The 12,247-nt window shown below is 50.6% G+C and overlaps 1 protein-coding gene across 1 annotated transcript; it reads right to left on the minus strand.

Moving 5' to 3' along the window:
* Positions 1-290: 290 nt before the first annotated feature.
* DMRTB1 (DMRT like family B with proline rich C-terminal 1) lies at positions 291-8,309 on the minus strand. Its single transcript, XM_035017728.1, has 4 exons — positions 7,730-8,309; positions 5,925-6,130; positions 2,396-2,609; positions 291-1,201 (listed from the first exon to the last, which is right to left on the minus strand). The coding sequence occupies exons 1-4, from the start codon at positions 8,307-8,309 to the stop codon at positions 1,113-1,115; spliced, it is 1,089 nt and encodes a 362-aa protein (XP_034873619.1). The 3' UTR covers positions 291-1,112.
* Positions 8,310-12,247: the final 3,938 nt, after the last annotated feature.

Consider the following 12,247-nt stretch of genomic DNA (forward strand, 5'->3'; position numbering starts at 1 on the left):
GGTCTTCTCTGTCACCCCTACAGCTGGGTGAGGGAAACTAAAAGAAATCTTTATATTTTGGGTCTGCATCAGATTTGCTCAAAAGGTCTCCACTGCTTAAAAAAAATGGTGATAATACCAATAATGATAGTCAGAAATCTAGTAGCCTGGCCCAAGCCTCTCGCTGGCTAACAGAGGCAAAGGGAGAGGGGAGGTAGGTTAGGGAGGGACCTGCCAGACCCAGACCCGACCCCTTACCCAACACCATCCTCCCACAAGGATTTAAAGAGAGAATAAACCTTCCACGACAATTTCTACTGCTTATTTTATTTCAACAGTCTACTGTCCCCAGAGAAGAAACGGATACAGGGGGGATTTAGAAGCACCATTCTACTCTCTGAGAACAGCATCAGTGCTTATGAACAGCCTACTTTTTAAAGTTGGCAATCACTATAAAAATATCAAATAGTCAAACTTTAATAGACTTTTTTTAACCAGAAATGATGCCTATAGTGGCTTGAACTTTATGGAGGGGAGATGAAGCAGCCTCAGCGGTCAGAATGCTTAGTGAAGCCCCGTGGAGAAGGGGCAAGGGGCAGTGGCCAGGCAGCCCTCGCGGGACAGGGCAACAGGGAGGGATGCTGCAGAACCGGCTGTCAGCGCCCAGGGCCCCGCTGCCCACACCGGCCACCTGGATGTGCAGGGGCGCTTGGTGTCTGTGCTGCCCCCAGCTGGGACCAAACAGAGGCAGAAGCAGAAGGCTGAAATAGATGGTGCCTCCTGTGCTAGAGCGGGGCCTGAGGAAATCAAAGACCGCACCTGGGAGTGAGTTTAACAGCCACACAACCCAGACTCGGTTAAATTCATTCCTAAATGTGAGCTTCCACCAGCCCCGCAATCCTCAGAGCCCTGGCCCTCCCCTGCTAACCATCCTCCACGCTCCTGGTCAATCCCACATCTCAGGATTGAGAGAACTTTAGAAATCACCCTCCTCCCTCCTGTCTTGAAATGGAAATTAACTGCCATCTTATACCTACCACTATCCTTCCTCCCTACACATGGCCGAATGTGGACAAGAACATCATTGCTGTTACACCCCCACGCCCCCAGCCCACGGGCCCCAGTGCCCGGGCCTAGTCAGACGGCTCCTGAGAGGACGGCTGGCTGGGCTCACGGGGTGGCGCCTCGGGCCCCTCCGCGTCCTGGTCCTGGTCCTGGTTGTCTGTGAAGGACAAAGAGGAGGGGCTGGATTTACAAAGAGGGGAATGACCTACTTTCAGAGGTAGACTTTCTGTCAGGCAGTCTCACCATCCCCAGCCCCAGCGGAGAACACCTTTGCCGTTCTTTGCTAGGTGTCCGGACGCTGGCCACGCAGCCGCGGCCCCGTGACACAGACTCCAGCTCACCCTCGAGCTCTGCCTGTCGCCAGCTGGTGGCGAGAAGCAAGCTACCCCGCAGCTCTGAACCTCAGCGTCTTTCTGCCTCACAACACCACGTCAGCAAGGGGATGACAGGAAATAAGAACCAACGCTAATGCCATCCCCGGGGTCAGGTCCTCGGAATCCCCTCCTGAGGTGGGCACCATTGGTCCACTTTGGCAGAAGGTGAAGCTGAGGCACAAGGAGTGCGTGGACTTGCCGCGGGTCCCACAGCCGGTAAGTGCTGGAGTCGGGACCCCCAGGCCGTCTGGCTCCGCGGCCTTCAAGCCACATACCATCTCTCGGCCTGTGCACCCGGGTGTCTCACACACAGCAAGTGTGCAGTAGGCCTCACCTCCTTTCCCTGAGGAGCCTCACGGAAGGACTGAAAGGGAAAAAAATCCTAGAACCTTTAAAGCTGCAAGAGCCCTCAAAAGGAAACCGAAAGCATTTTTACATCCGAAACGTGCGTGGACTGTCACAGGAACTCTGCGACAGGTCCCACTTTACAGACGACCAGACGGGCCTAGCTCCCGGTCTGACTCTCCACAGAGCGGCCGGGGGCAGAGGGCCATCCGTAGCGGCCCCAGCCATCTCCAGCTGCTGCTCCTTGCCTGGCCGGAGAGGCCCAGCCGAGCCAGAGAAGCCTGGCCCCTCGGGTCTCGGCCTGCGCCAGCCCCCCGCCGCACCTCCGCCTGCAGGCGCGGATAAGGGCAGGGAATTAGCATCGCAGCCGGAGCCAGACAGGTTCTGTGGAAACCCGCGCGCTGCCATCTGCCATTTACATATGCGAGACCCTCTCTGGGTTCCACTGGTTTTCGCACCTGAGACTGGGGACCCCCTCTCTCAGATGCTTGCGTATGGAATAAAGGGAGGGGTTTAGGGCAAGAGCTCATCCCGGGGCCCAGTGCGGCCCTTCTCTCACTTCAGATTAGGCCCCCTGCCTCCAGAAAGTCTTCCTGGCTCCCCAGAAGCTGACGGACGGGAGCCCCACTTACCAGCGGTTTCCTTGTCTGCATCAGACGGGACAGCGAGAGAGAAGGAGGCCGGCGGCGGGGGCGGCGGCAGCGGCGGCAGGAAGTGGAGCGCAGACAGGAAGCCCGGCGGGAGGAACTGAGGCTGCGGGGCTGGCGGCGGCGGCGGTGGCGGCGGCGGCGGTGGCGGCGGCGGCGGGTAGTAGCTGGGCTGGAAGTCTCCCACCGGCTCAGGCACCTGCGGGGCACACGCAACCCACAAGCCAGAAAGGGAGAGGGTTAGCCAGACAGCCTGGTCAAATGGGTCTCAGGCTCCTCAATGGGGGGCTCCCCAAGGGGTAGATTCACCAGTGTGGCCCCCACACCTGGGGACAGAGCACTTGGGACAGGGTGTTTGGCCGATACCCCCCAAATGATTGGAGGCAGGAAGAAATTCAGACACATCTCAGGTGAGCCTGGGGAACAGCCACACAGTCACACTGAGACCTTTTGTATATGCACAGATCGGGGACCTCCTTCCACCCTCCTGACCCCAGGAGGGAGGTTCTAGTACCCTCCTCGTGATAATGATGGCACACAGTGTCCATGAGGGGCAGCTTTGGGCCCAGGGCCACAGGGCTGGTAAGCAGCGGAGGCAGAACTGGATCCGTCTGTCAGACTCTACCGCTCCGTGCTGGGGAAGGGTCCCAATGCATCCCAACCCCCCATGGTCCCTTTTCCTGATTCAGCTAAGGACTTAGACTCTATAGAGTCGGGGGGCCTTTGGAGGCCCTATTCCAACACCACAGAAGAGCTGGGTGCAGTGCAGCCGTTCCTGAGGCAAGGGCAGTGGGGACCCCAGCAAAGCGACTCCGGCGGGCAGCCCTCTGTGTGGCTGCCCCTTCTTCCGAACATGGAAGCCACGCTTGTGCCACGGGTCGCTAAGGCTGGAATGGGGGCGTCTGGAGGGAGGACTACACAGCTTAGCACTGAACAGACAAAGACGTGAAAGCAATAAAAAATCATAATGAATTTCAGATGTAGTTCCTCTTATTTACTTCTGCATCCAGAAACTTCAGAGCACTTTACAAGCTGTGTTCTGGAGAACGCTAGTGTCCTGTAAGATATTTTATGTGCTCTTAAAAGTGTTCTTTGACAAAGGAGTTTGAGAAACCCCACACACTGCCCCCACATCGGTGAGTCACACATGAGCACATTAAAGCCTTGAGGCAGTCTGCAAAAATCTCTTTAGATTAACCCAGCATTTCCTAACAAGGAAGAGAAGAAAGCCCACCTTCAAGTATCTACTATGTGCCAGGCCCTGTGCCAGGCACTTTCCAGGCATTACAGCTTCTTCAATCCGTCAACGGCCCTATGAGATAGGTACTCGTTCCCCTACTGCCAGAGTGAGAACCTGAGTCAGACCCTCAGAGGTTAGATGGCTTCCCCAGGCCATTTGGCTAGTAAACAGTGGAGGCAGGACTGGATCCCAGGTCTGTCCAGCCCTGAGCTTGTGCTGTTTTACGGGAAGACAACAGAGGAAGTGAAGCAGCAGCAAATGGGACAGGGACACAGGAAGACAAGGCTGAACACATCTCTGGGGAGTATCTCAGAGCCCAGGCAGGGGGCAGCAGGACAAGGATGAAAGCAATCCATAGGCTCTCGGGTTTGAAACAGCATCAGAAATAAATGCTGATCCTCTCTCCAGACGTGAAGGGGGTAGGAAGGGGGATTATTAGGGCTTTAATTCCAAGCTGCTCAGCCAAGTCTCTCCCTGGATCACAGCTCCTGCCTGGGGCCTGTGGTGGCAGCTCAGGCCCCGATAAACCAACTGAGATCACACTCTTAACAAAGGCCGTCTGGCAAGCCTGTCAATCAGAGCTCTACCCTGGACGCCAGGCTCCATCCGAGCTTCTGTGTGAGCAGACGGTGGGTGCGTGCTCCACTTGGCCAGAGCCCCCTCTTTGTGTGAAGCCTGGAGGCACTGTGCTCTCCTTGGGCTGCAATGGGGTGGCCAGCACCCACAGAGTTCAGGTGTGGCGGGGGTGCTGGTGAGAGTCAAGGGCCATGTCTGCTCTGTCTCTGCATGACAGCCATACCTTGGGAAGGAGAAAGTGAGTGCCAGGGGCCCAGACTTGGGGTGAATGCTGTTACTGACCAGCTACGTAATCTGAATACCAGGCCCTCCCTCCCCAGTTTTGTGACCATAAACAAATACCTAACTCCTCGGAGTCTTCTTCCTCTACACTCTAATGGGGTAATACAGCATACCCTGATGGCTCCCATAAGGGTCAGTAGGCACCCTGGAAATTATCAAGACCAGTGGTTTTCAAACTCTTTCCCTTGAATCAATGGAAAATGACTTATGTAAAACTTTACAATGTCTAAAACAGACAGAAGAGATCCTGCTGGGGCTGCAGCCGGAGTGGGGACCCAGCGCCCTGTGTGCCTGACCTGTGTGGACACATCTGGGAGGGCATCTCACTGGCTCCGCTCTGCAGCTAAGACTCTCGGCCGGTATGTAAATGTCCAGTGTTCCTCTTTCTTTTCAATCACTTTCCACATTAAACAAGGAAGCCTGCTCTGTCCTCACTCTTTTCTACCCTCCCCGCAAGAGAAACATCTCTGTAACACCCAGGTTAGGCTTTCCACTCTGAGAGAGGGAGGAAAGGTAATGGTGGTCTACGTTTCCGTGAATGTGAGCTACATTAGAACCGACCTGCCCCACAGGTCCAGCCCAATGGGGCCAAGTCAGGACTAGTTACCCAGGCTTCTGACTATCCTGCAGTCCTGACCGGCCTCAGGGTTGCCAAGAGGTCTGGTCTGGAAGAAGCTGGTAACCAAGGCCACAAAACCTGTTCACCCCGACTTGTACCTCACACAACAGAGACGGCCTGACTCTTCCTTACTCAGTATTCAAAATTCCAGGCTTAAAGAACACAGCAGTTAGTAAAGGACCACTGATCTTACAAAAAGATTAAACCTCATCCATTCTTTCAACAAATATCCCCTGAGGTGACAGGTGTTTGGGGAAGGTTTCCCTATTCTTCATGATTAAGCTTCAACTCCTCCTGAAAGGTGCCTGAAGTCTCAAGTGGCCCATACCTTTGGGCAGGGGACCTACGTCTGCTCCTGGCTCTGCCCTCAACAGTGTGGTGCCAGGACAGTGAGACTTCTTTCCTGGTGCCCAGCAAAATGAAGCACCCTTCCGGCCCCAGCATGCAGTGAGTCCAGGCTAACGGTCACTCACTCAGTCAGTGGTACCGTGCGGCTGTCCCCCAGGCTTATCCAAGCTATGTCTGCATTCCTTCTTGCCTGATCCCCCCAGCTCTGAAAAGCACATGCCACAGCCCAGACAGCCAGGCCAACCCGTTTACACGCAAATGGACCTGCCTACATGTGTGCACTCCGAGAGGTGAGCACTGCACACGGTCAATGTTGCGTCCATCCTGCCAGTGCTCAGGGCCTGGCACAGACTGGCCCATCGGTTCGCTTCCTGGGACTGAGGATCCATAAGAGCAATAGGGCATCTGGGATAAGGAGGAACCGGGAAAGGAATGGAGATGGGACTTACCAAGGCTCCGCCATGGAAGTGGCTGCAGGACACGTGCCGGAAGCCCCGCTGCAGGGGGATCCCCGGAGTGGGGGATCCATCCTGGTAGCCCAGTGGGAATGGGCAGTAGGAATGCATGTTGGAGCAGCTGGGGTACAGCTTGGAAGGCTCTCTCTCCAGGTACTCGGACCCCATCATACAATCTGAGCTAATGCTCAGAGAGAGCCCTGAAAAGGTAAGCAATGAAGGAAGTGTTAAAAACACACAGAGCTAAAGAAAAGAGCATCACATCACTGTACAAAGGTAGCAGCACAACACTCAAAGCCACTTACAAAGAACTCCCACGTCCATTATGCTTTTGATCCTCCCTGCTTTTTAAGCCCTTCAGCCATGTCCCACTGCTCTTAGAAAAAGTCCTTGGCACGGCCATAAAGCCTCATGAGGGCTGCTTCTCGCCTCCACTCCAGCCTCCTCACACACTATAACCTAGCAGTTTCTCCTTTCTCATCAACCTCAAGGCCTTTGCAGATGCTGTTCCCTCAGTTTAGAAGGCTTTTCCCCCCAACCCCACTGTGCCTCAGTAAGTCCTCAGTACTCAGCTCCTACTCTTCCCTCAACCACAACTAAACCATCAGTTATCAGAACTCTATACATTGATTTGCGTGATTCCTTGATCAGCGCTGTCCCTCCCACAAGGACAAGATCCTTGAAGGCAACAAAAGGGACTTTTCCCCCTTTGGTTCTTCGTCACTAGTGTTGGGGCACAGCTAAGTACTCAGTCCCTGTTGAGATGGAACAGAGAAAGACCCTGTGTCCACGGAAAGGTATCTTCTAGAATTGCTGTTTCAGGTCTGCCTTCCCCCTCTAGTTTCCTGGGGATCTAAATTTTCCTAGAATGTCCCAGAAGGCAGAAATGGCCTTCAGAGAACATCCAGGCCAATCCCCTTAGCATAGAGGGGAGAGACTTCCACAGAAGGAAGGAGCTTGCCTAAGGTGACTGAGCAGTCTCCGGGCCTCCTGTGCTCCTTCTACCACAGTGCCATAGAGAAAACCAAAAAAGAAAAAAAAATCACGTGTCTGCACCCAAAAAGAGCCTCAAATCTGTGTATGACTTGAAACTGTACTTTTAATACTGAAAAACCACCAAAACATAAGGAACCATGTAATTTATGCATATGGTGGGAGCGGTGGAAAAAGAGGTAATATCAAGAGACCAACTGTTCTCCAGTGGTGCACAGAGAACTCTCTCATTCCCACTCCTAGCTAAAGGGCGGAAATGGGTGCGCAGGCGCATTGGGCCAGGGCCCTTCCAAAGGAAGTTGGCTGGGAGGAGCCTCCAGCGGCTGGAAAGGGAAGAGTGCGCAGGCGCAGTCATCACTGCGTAGGCCCGCCCACAGGGGCGTCTTGAAGACGGCGCCACCAGCCCAAGAAAAGGGCGGGAAGAAGTGCGCAAGTGCAGTAGGGCCCATCTCGCTAGGGCATCTTCCTGAAGGAGAAGCCACAGCTAAGGGGATTGGGGGCCATTTTCTTTCTCCCAATACAGAAAGGCAAGAAGCTACATGTTAAAAGCCGTCAGTCAGAATCACCCATTCCTTTCCAGCTCTCTTTTTACCTCTTTGCAGAATGGCCCCCAACCCAAATCTCTATTTAGAGAACAGTTTCCCACAGCAGGAGTACCTCTGAAAGCATTTACCCCACCCCCACCCCAAGGGCCCATCCCGGTAAGATCCCGGGTGGCCTGCGCCGCCAGCATGGGGCACGGGGAGGCTGCAACCCGGAGAGGCATCCCAGGCGGGGCGAGGCCACGCGGGGCCCGGGACTCTTACCGAAGTCGGCGAACGGCGGGCTGGGCACGGGCCGCAGCGGCCTGCGCAGCTCCAAGCAGCCGGAGTAGCCCTTGCCTGCGGCCTCCGCCCCGAGCTGGAGCCCCACGGAACTGGGCACGGCCGCAGTGGCTCGTTCGCTCAGCCCCACGTGGCCGCGGCCGCCCAGAACTGGCTGGAAGGCACTCGGGCCCGGGCTCGGGCCCCGCGGGGGCCTCTCCGGGAAGCCCGCGGCCACGCGGCACTCCGGGCCTACCTCCCGGTCTCCGGAAACTGCCAGCGGAAGCAGCTGGCGGAGGCTTGAGCCCGGGGCGGCGGCCGCAGCCCCAGACAACAGCTCCGGCCGGTGCGCGCCAAGGGCCATCTCCTGCTCCTCCTCGGAGGCCTGCTTCTTGAGCACCTTCTGCGCTGCCATAATCTTCTGGCGCTCGGTGATCAGGGAGCACTTCTCGCAGGTGCACTGCTTCCAGCGGCACTTGCCCGCGTGGCCCTTGACCGGCACCAGGAAACCATGGTTCCGGCACCGCGAGCACTTGGGGGTACGCAGCATCTTGTCGGCCAGCTTGGCAGGGTCTGCCTTCATAGCACAACCGCTACCTCTGGAAGCTGCGGAGCGAATGCAGCGAGGACGAGTGGCGCCCCACAAGTCTCTGGTGCTGGGGCTTTTGGATACATTTGTAACAAAGTGGTTCTCAGTAGGTCCCGGGAGCTGCACGGGACCTTTGCATTTTCCCTCCTTTTTTGAAGTGCAGAATTTGGAGACTTTGTGTGTCTTGGTTAATTACATGCAAGGGATTGGACTGAATAAATTCTTCATGGAATGCTATTGCATGTATGTCATCTGGGTTATCTGAAGTCTTACCGATTTAATTTTCCAAACTTTCTATTCCCGCCACACCATAGACAGAAGGTATTTTTGTAACTTCAAAAGAGGCGGAGTGATAGTCAACGGTCCACAGATTTAAAGCTCCAGAAGTATGGATCTCTCAAACCCATTCCAGGAGAAAAGCAGCCTAAGAGGCAAACCGTGCTTCTCCTTCCAAAAGTTGCTGCTTCTGCTGAATTTCATTTCTCTCCCCCGCTGAGAAGCAGCGGCTCACAGTGATGCTTCCAGAATAGTCTCAAGAGTTCAGTGCAGTGTGATAGTTGCTCAAGGGTGTGCCCTAACAGCAAGACTTTTGTTGGTATAGAAATGCATTTTTGGCAAATGGTGCATTGCTGTTGCTGATGCCTTCCAAAGTAAAGCATACTTTAGACAGGGTATTTTAGCATGAGCTTTTACCATTCTTACTTTGCCATGAATTTAGTTATCCCTGTAAAGCAGCCCAAATTTTGGGGTCATCTGAAAACTGGCACAAACTTCATAGTTTTCCAATGCTACTAAATTAATTCATTTTCTTGATAGAAATGTATGACACTCTGAGGTCTTTTTTTTTTCCAGGTCCAAAAAAATGGATCACTAACACCTATGTTGAAAAGCTTATAATCATAGGATCAGTTATATTTAAGGAGGTAGTTATACTTAAAACCTGGCTAAAATGTGTGTGTTTTAAACTGACCTCTTTCTGAAATTTTCTGTCTGGTAGCAGAATGGCAGAAGCGAGGCCCGGTGTCCACCTTGATTTTGCGGAGCTCTTGGTTGCGGCTGGCTCCTTTGCGCTTCTCACCAGAGGCCTGACAATAGGGAATGGTTGCAGTTCTGCGGCTGATTAGAAACCCAGAGCTGAACAAAGGTTTGTAAAGCCCTTTTCTGCTTTAAAGAAACATATTCTTCATTTTAATAAGAGGGCAAAAGTATACGCTTCCTGTATTATTTGGCCCTTCAGGGATTTCACTGGTAATTTTACATCCATTTAGAGAGATCTAGGTTTGTCTCTGCTTTGCTCTACACCCTCTATCTTAGTTTTTGATTTTAAATATATGGTCTTGTAGATAAAAGGACAGGAAAGCTCGTTTTCTGACTCTACCAATTCAAAATGTCTAACTTTTTCACTGAACTTCTCATTTGAAAATGGTACTTAAAAATCATTGTTACAATACTGCTGTCAAAAAAATCTGGAGCATAAGCTGCATTGTTTCATGATAAGGTCATATTCTGCATTATCAAATTTAAATTTTAACATCAAATAACATGGGAGGATGAGACAAAAAAAGAAAACTACTCTCATTTACATTTCATGCTTGACCACCCAAGCTCTCTTCATTTTCCTATTAATGATTTAAAGGAAAATCCTATTCAAAGCCAACTATTTGAATTAACATATTTTGGCCTTGTTAACTACAAAATGCTTCCATATTTACTTCATAACTTTAGGGGCAAAATATACCCAAGGTGATGTGAATTTGCATCATGCTTTGAGAACATTAATAAACAACCATATATCTTTTTAATCAGTAGTCACATTATAAGATGCAAAAACCCCAGGGTTTAAACAGTAAACAAATCTAAGAAAAAAGAAAAAAAGACTAGTTTATTTCTCTCTTCCCTGGAAAGTCTCAATTTGTGTAGGTAAATTCCAACAGAGCTTTATTTATTTCACTCTTGGAAATTCAGGCAAATTGATAGTTTTATTTTGTTTGATGACTTATTACTTCTTAGGCTGCTGCTTTTTAAAAGAAATATATACATTTCTTTAAATTGTTATTTCTTTAGATTGTTATATACAATTCTTTAAATTCTTAAATATGATGGTAAAAGTGAAAAACTGGAAGTCATAAAAGGATGGGAGCCCTTTAGTGGACCCTATAGTAGACCCCTTTTTTCCCCCATACCTAAACCTTAGGATATTTATGTTTAAGAAAGTCTGCATCCTCTTAAGCAGTGGTTTATAAAATAACAAGTCATAGTTGCTGAGGAATCACCAGTTTGACTAATGAACCACAAAGGGGCTGGTTGGTGGTCATATGTGACTCCCAACTTTGAGGCTCCTTTTCCCTCGAAGTCCCAGGTTTCCTATCTTGAATAATGCCTCTTCTTTTCAGTGATATGTTTGCTCTTGGTACTGTTTAATTTATATTCGTTGTAAAGAGTCTTGTATTATACAATGCATGGAGGTATCATTTACAATCATTAAATATTGCATGCATTGTAATGCTTCCTCACTGAGAGTACACAAGAGTAAGGAAGGGCTTTTTTGCCTATAGCTTCTTTCCCCTAACAGTTATAACCCAGATATCTGCTATCTTCCCCTTCTTCAAGTTCTCTCCAGTGAGCAATGAAAACTTTATTGAAGATTTTGTAGGGGATGGAGGAGAGGATTTACATGACACATCCTATAGCAGATACTTTCAAATCCTGCCTTAGCATTTCTGTTCTCTCAATATCCTCCTCTGCTGTGCCATATCTACTGGAGAGAAACTGGTCTGCCCCCCAGCCCCCCAGACTCTCTAGCTTCTCTCTTCTTTCTTGATTTTTTGGGGAGCTCTGTAACAGCTGTGACTATCTTATTTTCCTTTATGTCTAGCAGAAAATAGACATTTGGTAAATATTTGAATGTACAAATGGCTCTTGCCTCCCTCTCCTGCCAATGTCGAAATTTTCTCATCACTAATTGGCACAGTAAATCAGCTTGGCTTCAGCAACTCTCCCCAAACATACAAAACAAAAAGCCCACAGTGAACAGGACCACTTTCCCGACAAGCAGAATTTGGTGACCAACTTTGGTTCCTTGAGCTCACCCCAACACCTAATGGTTTACTAATAGTAATAATATCAGCCAGCACTTTGTGTTTCTGTATGCAGTAATTCTTCAGTCCTTTGTGTGTATTCATGCATATAATCCTCACAATAGTCCTCTAAGGTAGGTGCTGTTATTTTCACCCCCACTTTACACATGAAGAAACTGAGGCCTAGAGAAGTAATTTGCCCAAGGTTTTCCAGCCATTGAGTGGCAGATCTATGATTCAAAACCAGGAAATCTATCCTCAAAGTCCATATTCTTAACCATATATCTGCTAACTATTTCAGTATTTCTTCTAAGCAAACACAGTGCTCTCCCCAAGAAAGCTTTGGTTGATGAATAGAAATGTTTGTCTTATTATATACCCATTACATTTGGGGCAAAGGGGGTGAAGCTGATAGCAACCTAGGGAAGCTTCCTTTGATGCCCTGCTTAGTTGCTTTCCGCCACCCACAGCCAATATTTATTGAATGCCAACTATTTGCTAAGTATAAGAGACACAAAAGTAAATAAAAAATCAGGATCCTTACCTTTAGGCATACATTCTAGCTGGCAAACCAGACAGTAAACAAATAATTCCAAATGAAAACTGGGGAGTCGGGGTGGCAGGGAGAACCAGGATGCTATGGGAACCCATATGAGGGCCTAACCTGGATCAAGAGATCGGCTCCCAGGGTGCCCGGGTGACTCAGTTGGTTAAGTGTTCGACTCTTGATCTCAGCTCAGGTCTTGATCTCAGGGTCATGAGTTCAAGCCCTGCGTTGGGCTTGATGCTGGGCATGGAGCCTACTTTTGGAAGGAAGGAAGGAAGGAAGGAAGGAAGGAAGGAAGGAAGGAAGGA

This window comes from Mirounga leonina, unplaced genomic scaffold (genome assembly GCF_011800145.1).
Source record: "Mirounga leonina isolate KUSES-001 unplaced genomic scaffold, KU_Mleo_1.0 Mir_173, whole genome shotgun sequence".
Classification (NCBI taxonomy): domain Eukaryota; kingdom Metazoa; phylum Chordata; class Mammalia; order Carnivora; family Phocidae; genus Mirounga; species Mirounga leonina.